This window comes from Aythya fuligula, chromosome 1 (assembly GCF_009819795.1).
Source record: "Aythya fuligula isolate bAytFul2 chromosome 1, bAytFul2.pri, whole genome shotgun sequence".
Classification (NCBI taxonomy): domain Eukaryota; kingdom Metazoa; phylum Chordata; class Aves; order Anseriformes; family Anatidae; genus Aythya; species Aythya fuligula.
This window is the reverse complement of record NC_045559.1, coordinates 88,248,284-88,269,538: the sequence shown is the minus strand read 5'-3', so window position 1 is coordinate 88,269,538 and position 21,255 is coordinate 88,248,284. Positions and strand designations below refer to the sequence as shown.

The 21,255-nt window shown below is 46.3% G+C and overlaps 2 protein-coding genes across 2 annotated transcripts; one reads left to right on the top strand and one right to left on the bottom strand.

Annotated features, from left to right (window-relative positions):
• Positions 1-90: 90 nt before the first annotated feature.
• Positions 91-4,699, bottom strand: NEPRO (nucleolus and neural progenitor protein). The gene is made up of 8 exons (XM_032192962.1): positions 4,472-4,699; positions 3,686-3,762; positions 3,448-3,579; positions 3,031-3,108; positions 2,121-2,470; positions 1,785-1,846; positions 1,430-1,680; positions 91-963 (listed from the first exon to the last, which is right to left on the bottom strand). Exons 1-8 carry the CDS (start codon positions 4,697-4,699, stop codon positions 597-599), a joined length of 1,545 nt encoding a protein of 514 aa, XP_032048853.1. The 3' UTR covers positions 91-596.
• Positions 4,700-5,308: 609 nt separating this feature from the next.
• Positions 5,309-21,050, top strand: LOC116492240 (protein spire homolog 1-like). Its single transcript, XM_032192833.1, has 15 exons — positions 5,309-5,426; positions 6,162-6,193; positions 6,659-6,823; positions 7,598-7,723; positions 8,006-8,071; positions 10,733-10,894; positions 12,525-12,593; positions 13,080-13,209; positions 13,654-13,778; positions 15,067-15,139; positions 15,710-15,861; positions 16,398-16,529; positions 17,863-17,927; positions 18,733-18,824; positions 21,025-21,050. Exons 1-15 carry the CDS (start codon positions 5,309-5,311, stop codon positions 21,048-21,050), a joined length of 1,533 nt encoding a protein of 510 aa, XP_032048724.1.
• Positions 21,051-21,255: the final 205 nt, after the last annotated feature.

The window sequence follows — 21,255 nt, the reverse complement described above, 5'->3', positions numbered from 1 at the left end:
TAAGTGTGTGGTGGAATAGCTTCACATTACCTTGCCAAGCAGGCAGAAAGTGCACCCTGAGAAGACTTCAGGCAGTGGGATTCAAGTTCATGGGTAAGGAATTTACTCTTACAGGCCCCAGCTGTGCTTTACCCCATTTCTGGAGCAGCAGGATTCAGGTAACTCCCCATTTCAGGACGAGAACAACAAATACTGAACAGTGGTAATACTGCAAGACAAGGCCCTCACCTAAATGAGGCAGCAAAAAAGGAAGAGTATAACATATAATCTGGTCCAAAGCAACAGCATGTGCTCAGCTGCAGCCCTCTGCCTTGGGTGGTAATTATTTGCACTGCAGCTGACGGTCCAGCAACAGAGAAAGGATTTTAAGCAAGAGGTAACTCAAAGCTGCTGTTCCTGAAAGGTCTAGGTGAAAGGATACGGATTGCTCAATAGTTTTGAACGCTGTTCCAATAAAAAAAAAAATACTATTTTATAAAAATATACTAAAATAGTTATTTTCTTATCAGAATGTAGGGTATGAGTTACCAAAACACTGCAAGTATTCTGAGAGTTTTACATAGAAAAAGACACCCCCTCATCTTCCCAGTCCAGGATCAGACCCCCATTGCAGCAAAAATAGAATCGATATCCATGTTGTCAGAAACCTCTTCCTGCACGGAGCCAGGAAGCAACTGCTTTGGGGTCCCTGCTGCGCTCAGTTTGTCAGCAGCTGTACAAGCGATGGGAGGTCCAGCCTGACCTGAAGGCCCCACGGTGAGCAAAGCCCCGTTCTCACAGACTCCGAAAAGCTCAGCCTGGTTTGGCCGTGCAGTCCGAGTTCTCTTCAAGCGCCTGGACGATTTCACCTTCCTCTGCCAGAGCCGTGCCCTCAGGTACTGCCTTGGCCAGCGCCTGCGCTGTGAACTGTACAGGAGGTACTTGCAGAGAGAGGTTTTGACGCAGCACAGCTTCTTCCGCAGGCTTAAGGGAAGGAAGGTGCAAAACAGAAACAAAACAGAACTTTTAGCAGCTGTTTTTCAGAAGCAGTTACTTCTGGTGCTCTCAGAGATTTGGTTATTGGCGTTCTCTACCATTTTACTTGTCACACCCATGAGATACAACAGCATCTTGTAGAATACTAGCTAGGGCTTTCTGAAGAAGCCTGGCACCCTTAACATCATCTAGTAGTTGCCACTTACATGCCTGTGCTTAAAACTGCATTTTCACTCTCCCTCCTTATTCTGTATTTGTGCATCTCTTAACCTTTTAAATCCTCTCACAAATGAAACCAAACAGAATATTCACATCACAGCATGTAGTGACCTGAAGTAGTGATCCTGTTGCAGCTCAAGAAAAGGGGTTAGATCACCGCATTTCCCTGCACTGCAGCAAAACACAACATTAAGATGTAGTGCCAGATCCAGAACCCCCTGCATGTGCAACATACCTGCATCCTTGCGCCTCCACATGGTGTAGCCGGTTGCTTTTCAACAATTTGTTACGAAAAAAATAAGCTGCTGGCTTGAGTTTGTGGCCTTTGCACCACAGAATAGCTTTTCTGAGTGCCTCTGACAGCTCCCCAAAAGATGCAGCTGTTTGGAACATCTGTAGGAGAGACCCAGTGTGCTGCAATTTCACCATGTAAGAGGAGAGCGACTCTGGCATTTCTTTAAAAGGTGTTGATGTAAGGTATCTATCCTGAAACAAGGAATAACAGAAATAGTTACCTTTTATAAGTTACATCACAGTGTTAGGAGCTTTGAAGTTAAAATAAAGAACGTGTAAAATGGTGGCACACACACCTCTTGTGTTGGAGGTCTGGATGGTCTAAGTAAGCTCTTCACGTCAAAGCCCAGCTGCTTTCCTGGAGGAAGAGAGCAGTGTTCCCGTTATGAGGTTTCGAGTTTTACGCCTTTGCACACAGACACTACCTCTTTGTCCTGCGGGGCTCTCAGCTCTCCTGCCCTCTCAGCAGGCTCACGCCTGCACTCAACGCTCTCCTCCTCTTCCAAGGACAGGAGAGGGGAGTTTGTACTCGAAATGCCCCCTCTGTGTAGCAAAGTGCTCAGCTGTGTTGGGCAGAGGTTGCTGTCACCTCAGCTGCCAGACAGCAGTGGCACCGCGGCACACGGCCTTACCTCTGTTCTCTCTGGTCACCAGAACTGGCTCTCCAACATCCATAGGGACGCTCGGGTTTTTCATAGCACTCTCACAGGTCACAAAACCATTCCCAGCCTCTGACTCTGCCTTTGGCACGTCTGGGAAAAGCTTCTTCACCCAGCTGGTGGGTCGTTTTGCTGTTAGTATTGCAGCCTTTTGCTTCTTCACCTCAGAAGAAAGGTCAGCTCCAAGAAAGTTTCTGATATCAGACGGGAAGGCAAACCCCTTAATGTAAGGCATCTGCTGGGTCTCGGACACCAGACGCAGTGATGCTGACAGCACACCGTACAAGGAAATGAGGCTCTGCAGTATGCATCTGTACTGAATCCTGAGGAGAGAAGAGGTGGGAGTCTCCTCTAGCAAGACCTTGTGCTTATCCTCACGGAACGACTCCTTCAACTCAAGAGGAAGAGCTCACGGAAAAGATCCCAAGCTGCCCTTCCCCTCTACTCCCCATCAATACACTTTTCACACCCCACCACCACGTTTTCCTTTAATATCAGTCGGAGCTCCCCCTGCTGACATCTTCCACCTTTCAGGCACGTTTATCATCAGTGTGGGACTAGCAAAGAGGATTTCCCTGAAAAATTCAGCAGTGATGTAGAACAACTTTATCACAGCCCTTCCGTTTCAGCATGACGCAGGCTTACTGCTCGCTGCAAGGAGTACCAGATGCCAGGGTCTGTGGCAGGCTGGTGTTAACGCTGTGGTTTTACCAGCACCCTAGAATCAGGTCCAAAAGGACGGAGGGATCTCTGATTCATAAAAGCTTTTCCCCCCTCTCCTCCCAGCTGAATAAAGCTCACTCAGCAGCAAGACTTTAATTACAGGCCCTTCTCCCTGACAGGCAAGTCAAACAGACAACAAACAAGACTTGACTACACAAACCATAGCCGGCTCAACAACCCCGAAGCCACGGTGTTCAGAAGTATGTATTCTTGTGAGCAGAGGTGCTTAACGGACAAGCTGGAGATTACACCAGTTAAGGCTAAAAAACAAACAGCCTGTAATGAAACTTGCTGAGCACACCAACTAGAGGCGGCTCGCAAGGCAATATCCTGGATCATTTGGGGAGATGAGTATCAAAACTTCGGGCTGCTCGAGGAGAGGAGAGCAGCCAGCCAACAGCCCGGGGTTCTCACTTAATAACTTGAAAATGAGATGTTTGGCTATCAAAGAAGCTTCAAGTTGCATACATGAGTTGCACTGCTGAGTCCGTCAGCAATACAGGTGCTACAGCAGACCTGATTTTGGTCTCATAAACTGGTGACCTGTAGGAATGTTTAAGCAGTGAGAAAAGGATACAGAAATGCTTTACAGCAGCAGTCCAGCAGACGCAGAATGAGCTTGCAGCCTCCCAGTACCTTCACAGCCACCGTTTCCAGCATAGGCTGGCTGGGAACTAAGTACTCTGCATGGGCCTCAAATTTATTTTTCCTGTGGCAATACAAAGACAAGGAGATGGCTATGATCTAGCACCTTCTCGTTTAGCTCTGAAGACTGAGTCAACGGGCAGTATAATGTACAGCATCACGATGCTTACTTGGGAATCAGTTCTGCCAGGGTTTCAATGCTGCCCACCAAGTTCATCTTCCACAGGCGCTTCAAGCATTGTTCCACCTGGAGAAAAGAGAATTCCTTCCATCTCAAAACTGGTGTTTTGAGATGTGAGCGCCTTGGCCTAAAAACTGTCACCATAAGCACTACTGTGAATGGTGAGTTCAGTTTTTGTCTTAAGCAAAGTACCTGAGAGAGTGGCCTGTGGTTGCTCCTCCCCCCCTCCCCATTATAATTAATTGGGATTCAAATCCCTGTACGAATCTTGTATTCAATGGTACACAGTTGTGCACACTTCAGGTTGTGGTACAAGCAAGAGAGGGTTGACTACTAGTTATAAAAGGCTGGAAAAGTGCAAATTCATAGGATCACAGAATCATTAAGGTGGGAAAAGCCCTCCAGGATCACCTGGTCCAACCATCCCCCTACCACCAGTGTCACCCACTGACCATGTCCCTCAGCACCGTGTCCAGCCTGTTCTTGAACACCTCAGGGACGGTGGCGCAATCACCTCCCTGAGCATCCCATCCCATCCCAGTGCCTGCCTGCTCTTTCTGAGGGGAAATATCTCCTCATTTCCACCCTACACACTGCACTGACAGCGGACAGCCTGGAAACCCACCCGGGACTGATCCGACGCGACTTAACGACAGGCAAAACGCAAAGACGAAGAAACCTGTGGTAGTTTTTTTTTTTTTTTTTAACATGCATATGGCTTTGTGCTATTTTCTATTTCTCCCCACGCTGTGACCCCCCCACAGCCCTTACTCACCTGCTGCAGGGCCAGGTACGGCCGGTGCCGGAGCAGCCTGCGGCGGTACGCGTACAGCAGCCCCCTCAGCACGCGGCCCTCCACGGCCGGGCCCTTCCCGCGCAGCCCCCGCACGGCCGCCAGGCAGCGGCGCCTCAGCTCCGGCAGGCTCCTCACTGCGGGCGGGAGGCACTCAGTAACCGCCGCAACCGCCAGCCCAACCGCCACAACCGCCAGCCCACCCGCCATAACCGCCCCCGGGGACCTGCGGGGTGCGGGGCCGCCATGGGCAGCGTGTGGCCGCCGGCCGGCCACGCCAGCTCCAGCCGGTTCCACGCCGCCTCCCCCGCCGCCATCTTGTCCCCGTCAGGGCGGAGCAGAGCGGGGCGGGACGCGCTGAGGGGAGCCGGGCACCCTCCAGCGGCTGCTGTAGAGTTGAAGGAATAAAGTTGAATTAAACGCAGATCTCGCTAGTTTGTGTCTTTTTTTTTTTTATTTTTTCGGAAGCCCCTTTGCTATGCACTTCACCTTGTTTCTGTCAAAGCGGCGTCCCTTTAAAAAAAAAAAAAATGTGGAGCAAATTTGGCGTTAACGATGGCACCTGGGAGGGAGGGAGGGAGCTGTGGGAGAGCAGAGCTGATAAAAGGCTGCTGCGCCAGCAACCCCCTGTCCTGGATGGGGTGTTGAGCTCCTAGGCTGGGGGCACAGCCTGCGATGTGAGGTGTGAGGGTGCACATGGAGCCCCCGTGCTGCGAGCAGAGGGCTGCCAAGGTGTCTCTGGCTGAGGTCCTGAGGTGCTTCGAGCACCCCATAAGCGAGGAGCAAGCCTGGGCGCTTTGCTTTCAGTGCTGCTGCAAGATGAAGCAGTTGGCGCAGGGGCTGTCCCCGTCGCTCCATTCTGTGTTCATAAAAGGCCCTGGGAGCATTTTTATCCACGCTGATGGCACTGCTTCCTTCAGGGTGTACCATAAGTCTGGTAAGAGTGAGACCAGCTGAGGATGCTAGGGGTTGTTGTTATAACTGGCTGAAACTTAGGGGCAAAGTGGGAGAAAATTTTTTTTATTCCTCCTCTATATGTTTTTCAGTGTGTTCTGACTGTATAGGCTGTTCTGTTGCCTATGTTTTATTTTAAAGGGCCAAGGGAATAGCTGAGATGAAAGCCTATTACACCTTATGTTGAAAGAAATTGTTATTTAAAATAAAGCCTCAGATTGTTTCATGTCCTGCTCTGTTCATCTCTGAGCTATGTCTCCCTTCTATTAACTCTCAAGGCAAATCTAAAACTGACCTTTTTTATCACTATGTGCAGCTAGCAAACAGCAACAAGCGTTGTCTTACGTAGTTGTACTGCTACAGAGTTCATTGCTCTGAGGGGGCAAGAGTGTGCATGTAGTAAAAATAAATAAATAAATAAATATCCATGGCCTTCCTTGTGGTTAGATATCTCCCAGCAGGCAAAAGGAAGCAACCAGTAGCAGTTAGTTTGGGGCTAATGCCCACAGTAAGTAAAAAGAGTATCTGGTAGTGCTCTGCAGCAGTATCCAAATGCAGGCCTGGTTTCCTCAGGTGGGATTGACCTTACCAAGAAGGATTTGTTTCCTTGCTACCAAGAGCTCTCCCAATTTCTCTCTCTCAACAGAGATTCTAAAAGCTGTTTATCAATATCTATGCAGCTATCTTCCCCTTACCTCCTCTCTTGTTTCCCTTTCAGATGTTGGCAGCATTCAGCAGTCAGAGGATAAGGTAAGCCCATCTCTTTGCCTTCCTATGTGTGCAGATACAATCCTGCAGCGGTAGGAGGCCAGCCTGGGAGATGCCGGTATCTAAAAGTGCCAAGGTGTCTGTACTTGCTGAGCGTTGCGGGAGTCACTGTCCCCTGCAATCTGGAAAATGAAACAAGATGCTAGGAGTGAACTCAATTAAGACAATGTGCACAGATGTTGTGTACCCTGGAATAGCCCACAGACTTTTTGTCCTGGTAACAGATCGTTTAGAGGTGCTAGATAAATCCTTTAAAAGGGTAAAATGGCGTATCTGGGGACTGTTTCAGGTTACTTGAGCACCAGGTTGCTTTTAGAGCCCTTCTCATCCTGAGCGTTGTGCTCAGCTGTGAGGGCAGCAGAGGGCCCCCCATGGCTGGGAAGTGAGGGCTGTACAGGTCATTCACAACACTTGGTGCTGCACTGCTTCCTTGGCCTCTGTCTGCAGCTGCTGGAGTACTTGGGAGTGGTGATCTATGAAGCCCTGGACTGGGGAATCGACAGCCAAGTGGAGCGAGAACTGAGTGAGCCCCTGGAGAAGCTGCTCTGCCTCATGTTGAAGCTGGATGACGAGGCAATGAAGCCAGCGGTCACCCTGCAGGATGTTATCAAGGTTTCCTTCTTCCTGCTTAGTAAATGCAGCAGCTTTGGAGGAGCTGAAGGTTAACAATGCTGTTAACCAAGATAACAGACCATTTAGGGGGAAAAGCTGGGTAGCTTGTGGGAGGACATAGAGGGAACACACGGCTTTCCTATCAGAAAGGGAAGGCAAAAATATTTTAGGTGTGCTCAAGTGCCTATGGAAAAGAACTAATAAAGAAGACTAAGCATGGCTCTTGCAGCTCTGTCTAAAAAGTCCTTCTGTGCATAGTCACCAAAGGCAGCATTCAATAGCTAGATGACTGGACAAGTGACTTGTTTCAATATCCCTAAGATTTGGTCTCTGCAAGAGGACTTGGATGTCACAACTCAAATTACGAGCTTCCTCTCAACCATAAATGAAGGGTACAAGACACTTTCCATGCCCCAGTCTATTCAGGGTAGGGGAGCAAGGGGGAAAAAGAACATGAGAAGTGACTGCACCTGCTGTTTTGTTGTGGTGTGTGTGTGTTGGAAGCTTTCCCTTCCAGGCACTTATTTCAAAGCATACATTATGGAGAACAAGATAGATAAATTACACACAGCTACTTAAGTTATTGTACGTGTGAGATTAGGCATCTTGCTTCTTTGCTCCTCTGCATCTGCAATAGAACAAACAGAAAAGATACAAAGAAACTGAGGAAGATGATTTTTAACCATACATCAAGAAACTGAATTTTGCTTTCTTCCAGCCTTCCATGTTTTTTCATTTCAAGATCTCTCTATTAAATAGCTCCACTTCTTTCAGGCCTGTGAGGAGCGCTTGTCTGTGCCTTCTGAGGCTAAGAGCCATTATGAAATGACCTGTAGGAGTCTTTTTACTGAATTTATGGAACTTCAGAAGCTTGTGTCCATCATCCAGACCTCCAAAGAGGTATATTTGAGATCACCCCTTAGCTACTATCCCTTCTACCTGCATAAATTGATCTAATTATAAAGTACTCTTCCTGTTGCACTAGAAATGGAGTACCTAGATGAAGGTTTATTTCGATGACATGAATGGCTTCTGTCTCTGCAACACAGTAGTGATTTATTGTAGCTTTTGAATGTCTGGGTGTTTGGGGCTTCTAAGCTTTTCAACGTTAATAATTCATACTGGATAGATGGAAAAGCACTGGACAGCCCAATGTAATGACCTCATTTGTTCGCTTCTCAGAGTCTGAGAAAAATGGATGTTGAAGATTTGCTGGAAACCCCCCTGCAGAAGAAGGAAAAACAGAGGGTAAGGGATTTAATTCCTTCATTATGGTAGGTTGGGCTTTTTTCTTTTCTTTTTTTTTTTTTTTTTTGTCCACCCATGCTTCTCTGAGGTTTTCCAATGACTCTCTATAAAACAAAGAAGGGAGCTTGAACACCAACAAAACTTCTTAGGTTGTTCAAGAGACTACGTAGTTAAAGACTTGTCTGCAAAACAAGCTGGGAGTGAACTTGAAGTTAAATTATTTCATGTGCTTACCTCATGCGGACACTTATTCTGCACAAAGAGCCTCTTTGTGGTTCAACTTAAACCACTTCTAAAAGTGAAATTGGAGGCACTCTTTGGAATAAGTGTCCACAAGTAGTTTCTCATGCTGTTTCTTCCTGAAAATGAGCCCCAAACTCCATCTCTTGGCAGGAATTGATACCTGCCAGAAGCAATCTGCTTCCTTCTGCAGCTGGATTGACAGCTCCCAGAAAGCTGATCTGTTGGTGGCAGGAGTAAGGTGGATGAGATCATTTTATTGCGTGGGGTCTGTGCTGGTTCAGGGCTGGAGAGGCTAAAGGCAGTTGGTAGCTCTGACCATCCTTTTGAACTTCAGCAGCTCAAAAAAGGCAGAATGGAGGGGGAGGCTGGAGATGTAGCTCCTACCTCCTGCTCGTTATCTTTCCTGTCCTTCTACAGAAGGACAGAATGGATCTTGGACTGTGTGTTTGGGGCAGAGAAAGCATCTCCCTCTGTTCTTTTCAAGGCTCTCCATAGCTAGGGCTCAATCAGAAACAAATAACTCTTCTGGCTGGAGCTCTGCCCGGCATAAACAAATGCAGTGTAGTCTGGAGTCTGTGGAGACAAACGGCAAGCCCCGAGAGACTTGTGGACTCGCTCCCTTTGTCTAAATAGCACTCGCTTTGAAGCGTGCTCAAACTATTCGTATGAAAATGTTTGTGAAATGTGTGTTTGGGCATATTCTCAATTTTGTGATCTATTAAAATAAACTGGCAAGCTATCTCAAACCACAAACTCATCAACAGCAGTTGATGCTCTTTTCTGCAGGGAATACATGAATAAATACATGGGCTTTGCCGTGTGGCCTGAAGGCCAGTGTATTTGGCCTCTGCTCCTTCAGGAGACATAAATTCCAAAAGCAGGATGTCTGTTGCAAATCCTCTGCCTCTGGTTTCCAACTCCCTGTGCACCACTCGATTGCATCGTTCTGACACACTCTTGAGTTTAAAATAACCAGGGTGCCAGCTTTGCTGGGAGCCCGCAGATTGGAGCTGATGCCTTGAGCGGTGCCATGCAGTTAACGCTGTCTGTGGACCAGGCTTTTCCATCCTGGCTGCTCTGAAAAAAGGGCTTCTGAAACACAGGCCACAAGCTGGTATCATGCAGGGCTGTACCATCTCAGCAGAGCTGACTGTGTGTGTCAGAGGACAATCTTCACCTTGAAAAATATAAGCACTGAGACCTCTTAGGAACAGCTGTCTTCCCATGAATGAAAAGAATGAGATGTGTTTAGTGTTGTACAGCAAGCAAACGCTGACCAGTTTACCCAGCTTTCTTCAGAAGGACTTTGATTTTTATTTTTTTTGTGTTCTCCCAAACAGTACTTACGTTAATCCAGGAGATATGGCTAGCGTGTGGCTACTGTCTGAGTGTCCTGCTGGTCTGGAGTTGAGATCCAGCTGTTCCAAAGCCTGGCTAAAACAATCCAACTGAGCGTCCTTCTCCTTGAAGGCAGCCCATCAGTCAGAGCTTGCATAAGACTTTTCTGATATTATACCAAGATATCTCAAGGGATAAGTTGAGAGAAGGTGCTTCACCCTGTAAGTGAAAGAGGGAGAGGAATTCAAGTCAGAAGCTTTGTTCTGAGGCAGTTTTTAAAAAATGTTTTACTTCCCTTTCACTGTTTATAATACAATCACTCGTTCTTACTCAATTTGCCTTTGGGATCCAGATAAGCTGTTGACTTAGCACTTCCATTACAATGTTGTCTAAACAGGCTATTGAGTGGATTATGTTTTTTTTTTCCTGTCTTAACTTTTGTTGGGTTATCCTGCATGCCTGAGCATCCTGTGGAAACAGGTATTAATACAGGAAGAGGATGAGCAGATGTCAGTGTTATCAGATTGTGTCTCCAGGCTGAAAAAGCTAGCATAAGCTGCTGCAAAGGTTGAAGTGAGAGATCTTTTTCCCTTTGTCTTCCTCTTTGGTCTGTGGGCCCTTCAATCCTTGGCTTCTGAAAATTCAGAGGATTTTAATGGTAAGGTTTGGGATTTCATTATCAGCATTTCCTAGGAGGTAGTACAATGGAGGAGGATGAAAAAACAAAACAACAAAATCATCTAGCACCTGCAGTACTTCCAAGAAGTACTTATCCAAGAAAATGGGGCTAGGTACCTAGTAAGAAAAGCTGTTTTGCTGAAATACATTCATAAAGTTGATGACAACATTCAGGAATGAACTGGGGAGCCAGCTCACTTATTTTAAAGTGATTCTGTAGAGAGAAGCAATTCTCCATCTTGGTACTGTGCCCCACAAGTGGGTTGAAGGGGGTGTTAAGGACACATTTCTGTGTTTCTGCAAGACCTCAGCTGCCAAGTGTGCCCTGTGACAGGGAGGGCGAGGATGCTGCTCCGTGTGTTTCTGCCTGCTGGTGACTTGTCCCTCGCTGGCTTCTCCTAGGCACCCCTGTGGCCCAGCATCATCTGCGAGCTGCAGGCTGGGGTGAGGCTGCGCAAGGCCACCGAGCGACTGCAGCGCCCTGCCCCGCTCAAAGAGCGTGCCTGCTCCCCCTATGAACGACTTCTGGATGACATTCAGCACAGGAGGTACAACCTTCGGAAGGTGAGTGACTGACTGACTACAGTTGGTAGACAGTTTTGCAACCACCTGCTCTAACTACTTGGTTTCTAAACCATCCTTGCTGAAACCTCTTCCCCAAATCTTGTTTTAAAGTCCTTCTCGAAGGTACTCCTAGTCCAGAACTGTCTGGAGCTTCCTCTCAGCTATAACTCAATATTTGATCACCACGTTTATCCCCCCAAACACTTTATTTCCAGTACTGTTTTATTTCAGGAGTAGCCAGAGTTTTATGAAGCTAGATGGTAAACTTATTCTCCATACAGGGCAGCAGCTCCTTGAAACAGACCATTGCCTGCTTACGCTTTCTTCCTCAGACCTTTATGTCTTCACAGGCTCCTTGAGTTGTACTGTCTGGCATTTCTTACTAGTTTTTCTTGCCTTTTCAGCTGCTGCGGGATGCATGAAAGTGTAAAATCACTTTTGAGCGAGTGCTCTGCTCAGCCTGGGGCAGAGGCCTGTAGGCAGTGTGTAAACAGGCTGCTGCAGGAATTTAGGCAGGGTTTAAAAAAAATAAATAAATCCAAACTGCTTCCAGGGGCTGTGGTGCTGACTCAAGAGGTAGGGGCTTCCAGCAATGTTGATGGTGCTGAAGATGCCCGGATACAAAAACGCCTGAGTGCCTCTGAAGGTTTGGGATGCTGTTCACTTGCTGCAGCTTGAGCTGGGAGCGATGAGCAGATCTAAAACATTGGCATGAGGCTTCGTGGCCTTGGCGTGCTTTGCAAACAGACATCTTGGCAGGAGATGAGACGACTCTACTTGTAATAAAGAGCAATATTTTAGAAAGTGTAAAGTTTGCTTACCGTGCTAGACAGCAGCTTTTTTTTCCTCCCCTTGATGGTGCTCCTTGAGTGCAGGGGGTTAACAGCTGCAGCTAAACCATGCGCCCCTACAGAAGCTCTCACTTTCCTTGGCTGTGGCTCCAGCCTTCCGAAAAGGCTCTGGCATTTGTCTGGAAACTGATAATTTGTTCAATAAATAAATGGATGGTAACAGAAGGGAGAAAATACATCACAACTACTTGTGTTTTTTTTCAGTGCATGACAGAATCGTTGCACTGTGCAATACAAAACTGTAGCTCCAGGTGGCAGGATGAACTGGCTTTTGATTCCTTTTTTTCTTCCCGGGGTTGATGAGAAGCACAAGCTTCAATCTGAAGTCCCAAATGCTAGAAGGAAGCACGGAGTACTTACTACTTAGGCCTTTGTTTGTGAAAGCTCTTCAGCGAGGATTTCCCCATCTGCAAAGCTACTTTAAACTCCTGTAGCAAACAGTGGTCTAATTTGCAAATGAATGAGAGCCCAGCAAGTGTGGGAAGCTGTTGTGGTGTTCTACCTGCACTCCCACGTGTTCTCCACTTGTACACACAGACTAAATAGCATCGCCTTTGAGCAAGAATAAGTGAACCAGGCAGCTGGAGGCAGCTTGACTTCTTTTCTGCGGTGCTCCCTTCTGCAGCAAGCACCTCATCGTTCTGTATTTCCCTGTGCCATTTTTAAGCCTTCCCCACATTCCTCGCTCCCAAATTCTGACTTGACTGTGCCACTGATCAGAAAGATGTACGAGGAGCAGAGGAAACCTCACTGCCTAAGCATAATTTCTGTTCTTTCAGGTGATCGTCGAGCAAAAACACAGGACTCCCAGTGATGATGTAGCTGCTCCCAAGCCTCATCTAAAGCCTGTAGGTGACCTGCAGAGCTGATGGGATGTTTTCTAGGAATATGGAGTTAACGTCCTAGCTACTGGCTTGGGTTTGGGAGAGGCATGTGTGAGCCATACTAAAATTTTGGGCAGACCCTCTGCCAACACACGATGTCTGGAATATGGTAGGTGACAAATCTTCAGGGGAGAAAGATCAGTCTCCCTATTTCTGTTGCTGTTTCTTCCATCTGGAACATTTTGTGGTCCTGAAAATACTCCACACTCTTTGATCAAGCCTTGTCTCAAATTTGAGAGTTTCTAAAAGTATTCGACAGCAAACACATTATCTGAAGCTTCTCACGTGCCTCAGAAACTAGAAATGAGGTACAGAAAGCACAAGCGCACAGGGCCCAGAGCCCTCTTAGGGAGAGGCAGCTGTAGAACAGCGCCATTGCTGAAGATCAGTTGTCACCACTGGTCTCACTCTTTCTTACCGTCTCTCTCTGGTGCTATGCTCTGCCTGCAGGTGCTGCAGAGGAAGCTGAGAGAGTGCGTGCCACAGGAGTCCAGGTGGCACCAACAGCTCCTGGCAGAAACAAAACGGCCACAGACACCGCAGCCATCCACAGCAAGGGAAAGCGGGGGCAGGCCCACAGGTACCTGCTGCAAAGGGGCCCATCAAGCATGCAAGGGAAGTCATGGCTGGCTAAAAATAATGGATGGCCTTTGAAATGGAAGCCCACTTTTTTTTTCTTTTTTTTTTTTTTTTTTTTTCCCCATAGCATATAATGCAAGAGAGGTGGGAATGTGAACTTTATGTTGATAAAGGTGATATGGCACAAGAATTCTCTAGAAAATCTACTTGTGGCGTATTAAGACTTGAAAATGTTTCAGCTTACCCTTTTTTAGGGAGTTCAAATTTGTCAGCTAAGTTAGAGAACAGGATTTTAACCATCACCTGAAACCAGACTATCTAACAGAACAAAGTCGAACCAAATACCAAATTCTGCTCTGTGGGTATAAAATTTGTTATTTTCTTGCTACAGCCCAATGTCTTATCTTGTGTGTGTGTATTTTTCTTCCCTTCTCCCAACCCTCAGAAATGCCTGTGATGCCTAAAATCACCTTGAGATCTCCAAGTGATCGTTCCTTAACATTTCAAGATGCCAGTCCAGAGTTTAAAACTGTCAGTGCTGTAGCACAGCAGCTGGGACCAGAAGTTCAGGTAAGGCTTTAAATGAAGGGACTGGAGAGGTGTAAATAGTCTGGTCTGGGCTTTGGATCTGTGCACACACACATCCTAGAACATGAGGTTTAAATCTTGGTGTGAGTAATCTTGTCCATCTAAAGTGAATAAACATGACATTATTAGGTTCACTGAAGGCCTTGCCTCTACAGAAGCTCATGTGATGTTTAAACACTTCATCGTGGCATGACTGCAGCCTATAAAAGCTAACTTCTGATCTGGTCTCTAAAATTAGGGCTCGTAGAAGTCTTGATATGCTCAGAAGTTTGACCAATATGGGCCAAAACTACTCCCACTTTACCTCACAGTGAGGCAGCTGATGCTAGGAATATTTGCATTTCACGTGATTTATTTTCAGGAAGCAACTTCACTGGTGAATTCCCACTCTGCTGCCTGTGGAGCAACTGAAGGAGTGCCATTCTTCAGTAAACTGGGATATGTGGCCCCTGGGTTCCATAACTCCACAGACTGCTGATGAAAAGTTTCACTGCTTGGTTCTGGGATTCAGTCTGAGCGTAGTCGGAAACTCTGTGGGACAGAACTTGAGCCCTAACACATCGTGTCTAGCACAGATGCTCTGGCAAACAATCAGCAATCTGCTTTCTGTAAACATCAGCCTGGAATACAATTGCTTAACTGAGGAAAACGGATATGAATTAATAAAAGCAGAAAAATGTAGCTATATTTGCACAAGTCTGTGCTACTTGGAGGAATGTTTGGTGTTTGAGGAGCACGTGGTTGGTGTATTACTGTAAGCTGGAAGGACCTTCTTTATGGAGACTGCAATATGATTGAATTGTGTTCCTACTTATCTAGAGAAGCTAGAAAATGCTGCCTAGGTACAGCATTGGGTTTGAACTGGGTTACTGGGGCATAGTTTCTTCTTCTCCAGTGTTGCTGTGTGTGAGCTGGAGCCAAGAAAATGGCAAGGTACTCTGAAAGCTGTGAAGGGAGAATCTAGTGAAGTTGGTTCCTGACCAGATGAAGCTAAAATCTGCATTGAGCTGTGTGAGGGAGATAACGGGAATCTGAAATTTCACCAGCTTGACCAGAGCTTCCTTGCTGGGGGCAATTAACTTGTAATTGCTTCTTGGGACACAAAGTTTCTGAATGTACCACAGTTTTTTTTTTTCTCCCCTCCACTTCTGACTAAGCCTTGGACTATTTCTGGTCAGTTCTGGGTTCTGTTTAGCAGCAGTGCTTCTGAACAAGTGGGCTTGGTCTCTCCTGTGTGCAGCTTAAGAATACCTTGTCCTCTGATCCACAGGAGCCTACTCCCAAGCTGTCCTCCAGCACCCACCTTGCCTCAGCCAGGTCATCAGTGTCCTGCAAGAGCACAGGTCAGTCTCCTTTTTGGTGCAAATCCAAACCCGGTGGTGATAAAGTGCAGTCAGAGTCAGTGCCTGCTGGGCTGCCAAAGCCTTAGGCTGGGGCTCACTGTGCTACATCACTCCGATCACCTAAAGACACTTGATGGAGGAGAAGCTCTGACATCAATTAATGAGTTTAGGGAGGTGCACTTAGGAAACCATTCCTCTGCAGTTGACTGAAGCTTGTATGGCTCCTGTGGCTTCAAAGCAATGATAGCGTGTTCCCGAAGGCGTAAGTGGCAATCACAGTAAAAGCTAAACGAACATTTTGAATGTTCAAGAAGAAAGTGCACCATGTGATTTTATTAAACTAAATGGTGCTAACTATCAAAAACTCATCACTCTACTGACAACTGTAATTACTGTAACCTCTGCTTTTTGTGATCAGGGCTGATGGAGGTTGAGGGTGGGGAAAGCAGGCCTTGGTGCTTTCAGAAAGGAGGGGTAATGCTGTTGAGCAGTCAGCTTTTGGGGAGAATATTTAGAAGTTGATATTCCTTCTTTTCTTTCTGCAATCAGAAACTCTCTCTTCCTGCCCAGGTCTCACTGCAGATCGTACACGTCCTCCCGTGAGTGCACCCATGCTGGCAGACATCAACTCTGACTGTTCCTTGAACGCTGGCCAACAGCAGCTGCCTCCTTACAGAGCAAGATCCAAATCTTTAGAGAGTGGCCTTCAAAGCAGGGAACGTGTAAGTGGGGCATATCAGCTGGCAAGCTGTTCTGATACATCTGGTGGTGACTCCAGAAGGCACCTTGAACCTTGTGCATGCAGTGGTCACATTATATGGGTTTTACTTAAGCCACATTGCATGCTAATCTTCAGTTGGGACGTTTGTTTCCTTGGAGGTGGTGTAAAACAAGGCTGCTGTGGTGTCCTTGTGGAGTTTCTTACTGTTCAGTTTGATTTGTCTTACATGAGGAAGAACTCTTTCATATTGTTCAGAGTCCCAAGAGACTGGCTCTGGGGATGGGATTAACTGCTATGGGGACCGAAGGACCTGCTTCAGGAAGCTGCTTGCATTCTTGTCTATAAGCTCAAGAACTAAGCAGGATTCCCTGCATGTTCTTTACTAGTATTGTCAGTCAACGCCTACTGCCTATCGCTAGCAGAACTGAATTTTGAGACAAATTCTGCTGAGCCTGCTGGGACCCAATTTTGAGGATGACTTCCCCAAATACGTGTGCCTTCAGCTTTCTCTGATGCTTGACTCCTGTCTTTGGATAGGACCATCACCTTCCTAACATGTGGCCATCACCAACCATTGCTGAACTGATCGGAACCAGATACGCAGTGAGAGTGCTGGAAGGGGAAGGCACCTCCCAGGGAGGCAGTGATGGTGCCTCTTCAAGAGGAAAGGTAAGTCTCTTTTCCTTGTTGTTGTGCTGTCCGTGCCTTTGCTAAAGCTGGCTGCCTTCATGTCCCTCAGTGCTGAACTGCTGAGGTGCTCTCTGCCTCAATTTATCCTGTTCATGCAGCTGTTCTGAGTTTGGCCCACAGCTGCATGAAATCTTTTAATTCTTGTGCTGTGATGACTTCTAATCAAACATAAGCTGTGTAAGTTGCCTAGGAAGTAACCCAGCCATTGCTAAATACTTCTTGACTGTTGTTTCCGTGCTAGCAGAACTGTTCCTGTTGGCCAGCTCTGAAATCACAAAGATATTTGACTGGGATTTGGTACATGGTGAAGCAAAGGCTGTTAACTCCCACAGTTAACTGAGCTGTGTTGATGTGAACCACCCTGCTGAGTGGTGGATGCACAGGCTGGGGAGATAAGGGGCAGGGAACAACCTGCAGCACCGGCCTGCTGGCTGCCCCCTTTTTTTGGGCTGTTTACTCACCCAGTCTGCTCTAGAGGGCTTGTTCCATCGAGCCCCTCTAGAGCAGATGCCTTCGGTGCAAGCCCTTTGCAACACAGGTGTGAAGAAGTTCATGCTGCTTGTTTTGGGGACCAGCTTCTTGCCCTCACTTATTTAGCAGACAGTTCTGCTAGTGCAGCTCTGATACTTCCCCACCCTCTTTATCTTGTGCTCCTGGATCCGTTTTCTTCTCACCTTGCTCACTGACCCTGCTTTAACTTGCCTCTCTCTGCCTATGCTAAAATAGCTTTCTTACCCTCTTTGTGTTCCTGCTGCTGAAGTTTTTTTAGCTTTCTCAAGCTGTTTCTCAAGATAATATCACTTCTGACTGCCAGCTGTGTATGAATGTTCTTTTTTATAAAGTTCAAGCGACTCATCAGCTTCCTTATGCCTTTTTTTTTTTTTTTTTTTTGGCTTCAGGATTGGATTCAAAGTTGCCCTGACTTAATCTCTTTGGGATTGCTGCAGTCTACCTCAAAGAATGTCTCTCTTCTTCCCTCTCTTAACTAGCTACTGTTACACTCTTGCACAATACAGCTATTGTTTGTTCAAGAGCCTTTTTTTAAACTCCTGTTGTCTGGCAGCTGCCCCAAACCTCTGCATCATAAAAACACAGGCTTACAAATAAGGCTTTTTTTTTTTTTTTTTTTTTTTTTGCCTTTTTAGCCTTTAATTCCTGTCTCTCTGCTATCCTTCATTGGATCTCTGTTATTGTATGTGGATCTAAAGCCTTTGGAAGGTTAGTTTATGTGCTTGCTCTCTGGCAGGCGGTGGATGCTGTTGGTAGGAAGATATTTCCAGTTGGCATTCACAAATAACTTTCCATTCCACAGATCTGTTTCAGCTGCTGTAAGCAGATGTTTCTGAAGTGGCCTTACAGCTGTTACCTCTGCAGCAGGTGAGCTGCTACAAAGGGACTGAAGGAGGAGGGAGAAGAGTGAAAGAACAGTGCTGAAACACTCAGTATTCAAACAGTTGGAGCACTTGGATGGGAACAGGTTCCTTAGCCTTTCAGTTTTGCCTTAGTACACAAGCCTGGCTGAAGTGTCTACAGCTGCAGAGGAGATGGAAAAACTTGCCTCTGAAGTGGTATCAATATTAACTCCTAGTATTAAGCTAGCAATAACCAAATTTACTGTGCTATTGGTTCTTCTCAGCAATTAGTCCCTTCATTTTGCTCTGTAGGTTGCATTTTACTTGAGTCAAGGGCTTGAGAGGTTCTGTGAGAGGCTTTGCAGCAGAACCTTCTGTTTAGGACTGAAAAAGCAGACTCCAGACCTTGTGACTGGGAATGAAGTTAGACCCACAAGTATCCACTTATTTGTTAGTTTTTCTCATGGGAGAGAAGAATTCCAGGCTCATTCAGGCTCACTTAAATCTATTTGAAGCAGCAGCAAAGCATTGAATTGGTTACAAGCAAACCACTGGGAATTTAGTAACTGATGGTGCTGGGTGAGAAGCAGTGGGTACTTGCAGATAAAGCCTTCAAGCTATGACTGCTGATGTGCTTCAGCTGGCTAAAACTACCATAAACAGGAGGGCTGGAAAACCAAGCGGGGTGTTCTAGACTTGTTCCCTTTGCCATCAAGTGATTGTGCCACGATCACATGTTAAGGCTGCTTTGGGAAAGTCACCCTTAGCTACAGCATTGCTGTCTGCTGAGCTTTACCCAAATGATAATGCTGGGAATTTTTTTCTCTTAGTGTCGTCTGCTGTGACTGCTGCATCAAGGCAAGTCTAGTCTTTACAACAGCAAATTTATTTGTTTTCTGTTTTTTTTCCTGCACCTCACCTAGTCATAGAAAGCTTTCCTTCACCCCACTGATACCTCAAATCTACCCTCTAGTTTTTTTTTTTGTAAGAAAAGAGGCCAAAATACAAGGTGCAAAAGCAGCCAGGACAGACAGGCTGTTCAGCTGAAACAGCTCTGGCTCCTCTTTCTTTGATCCTGTGTAAAGTGGTTGGGATTACTCCGTGCTCTATTTATACAAGGGTCAGGGAGTTCACTGCATTAATGTTTATCTTGTAAGTGCGGTAATAAATCAACTACACGCCATGCAAATTTTCTTGCTAAGGAGGAGGTTTTCCTTGAGAACTCGAGTGACTTGTGCTGTGATTGTAGATGTCTGTGCCCTTCAGAACGTGTGTTCATCTCCCACTCCACTTCTTAAAACTTGTGAGGCTCTCCAGAGAGGAAGACCCAGCTACACAGGAGAGGAAGAACTCGGAGTTGCTGCATGAAGTAGAGCACTGGGAGTGTTCTAGGTAAGCTGGGACAGATACGGTTTCACCTTGAAAGGTGGTACCTGCTACTTGTACATGCAAATCAACAAACATGATAGCAACTGCTCTGTGTAGTCCTATGCTGGTCAACTGCATGTTATGCTGGATGATTCATTTAGCTTCCTTTAGGTATAACTGAAGAGTAATGCAACAACTGGTTTCCTGAGAGTCCTCCCCCACACATACAGATACCCTTTCCTTTTTGTCCATGGAAAGGGAATTTTTGCAAAATAAGCTTCTGAGTGGAAAAGGCAGACCTTGTGAGTGTAAGTGTAATATCTAGGACTGGAAACATATGTTCTGTTCTCTTCTTTCCAAATACATGTTTGTACATATTCTACTGGGTGAACAGATATATTTTCTCTCTGAAACTGTTCTTTAATGTAAGTAAATAGCCACAGTGGTTTCTGGTTCAAATGCTCTTACCTCAGTGTTCACTACTGACATCATCACGGACAGTCCTTTGCAGATGCTGTAGAGGAGATCTGAGTAATGGCATTATTGCCATCCTTCCAGATGTCAAAGAAACATCCTACAGCACATGCTCTAAGGATTCAGTCATAACCTTGGATCAATCAGATATCCATTAGCCCTTTAGCTGAAATGCTGTCTTAGTCAACAGAGGTGTCAGTAAATGAAGCTGCTCTGATGCTTAGTAGCTTCCCCAGGTGGAGCTGACAGCCCCACTGAACTCCTGCATTTACCTAAATCACTTAATGTTGGATCAGGCCTGGGGGAAGGGTGGAAAAGCTCTATACCCTCTAACAGATACCCAGGTCAGTTTTCCTGTTGTTTTTTTTCCCCTCTCCTGCTCCAGCGTGCCTGTTATTTTGGAGCCCCATTGCCTAGCACGGCCTCTGTGCTCTTACTCAAGGACCATGGCGGACTGGCTGACTGCAGACCTCTGCACCCAGTGTGAGCAGTATCTGCTGAGCGTGGCTTCCAACCAACAGCAGAACATCCCACTCAGGAGAATTTCCCAGTCTTGGACTAAACTGGAATGACTCTGCCATACATTTCTCCTGTCACTTGTTCTGTACCTGAATAATTTAAACAGCTTTATGCACTTTCTGACATAAAGGCCTGAATAAAAGACTTCCCTGCTGCTTAGTCTAAGCAGGAAGCACAGTTAGTATTTATGTATTGTGAAGTGTTATAAAACATTGTGGTTTTTAGAACTGTTTTAATTCTTTTATGTGTCTTTGGGGAAAATAAATGTTGAAGCACTATCACGCCTCTAGCATTTCCTCGTTTGCACCTGCAGTTGTCATTTTGTGGCACTGTTTGCATTCCTTGCTAAGCTGACTTTCCCTATATTCATGGCATAGGGCAGGCTTTTAAGCTAAAACCTCTATTTCATTTTGCAAACACTTATTCTTCCCCGATAACTCACTGCAAAGCACCCGAACTCACTGCTGTGATGAATGTAACGCTAGTGAAGGCTGTCAGGCAGCCTGCTCCAGCTGTTTGCTCAGGAATTGCTCTTGATTTCTTTTGTGTGTGTGCTAGCTGTGCTTTGCCAGCAGAGCTCTTCATGGCACTAGTTGATCTCAGTGCCATCATCATCTGAGGGAGGGTGGCTGTTTTCTAGGGGATCTTGCTTTTTGTATTGGTCTACAGCTTTGCCCTAAGCTAAACTGGACTATTGCAACCTGTGTGACACTAAAACAATAAAGAACACTTTGGTAAATTCTTTGCCTCTTTCTCCACAGGAATTGCCTATATGGAAGGGGTGTAGGTGCTCTGATTTGTTTTCCACAGGACTCTCCGTGGTGTGGCTCATGGGGCCTGGATAGACAGCGCTGAAGGATACAATGGACTTGCAGTTGGAATGAGTCATGCTGAAGAAAATAATGACTGCAAAGGGAAGTGAAGAGCCAGTTTCCCCAGAGAGGGGAGAAAGGAATAAAGGCATGTTTAAGCTGAGCTCAAGGTGTGCCTCC

Bases quoted from the DNA above. Each gene is read 5' to 3' on its own strand.
- NEPRO (XM_032192962.1), bottom strand. From the start codon at position 4,699: ATGGCGGGTGGGCTGGCGGTTGTGGCGGTTGGGCTGGCGGTTGCGGCG. The intron at 2,471-3,030 runs GTTTGTGTAGTC...TTCTCTCCTCAG, and splicing joins GGGTTGTTGAGCCGGCTATG to GATTCAGTACAGATGCATAC. The intron at 1,681-1,784 runs GTGTGTGTGCCA...TCCTTGTTTCAG, and splicing joins CCAGACCTCCAACACAAGAG to GATAGATACCTTACATCAAC.
- LOC116492240 (XM_032192833.1), top strand. From the start codon at position 5,309: ATGAAGCAGTTGGCGCAGGGGCTGTCCCCGTCGCTCCATTCTGTGTTC. The intron at 10,895-12,524 runs GTGAGTGACTGA...CTGTTCTTTCAG, and splicing joins GGAGGTACAACCTTCGGAAG to GTGATCGTCGAGCAAAAACA. The intron at 13,210-13,653 runs GTACCTGCTGCA...CCCAACCCTCAG, and splicing joins AAGCGGGGGCAGGCCCACAG to AAATGCCTGTGATGCCTAAA.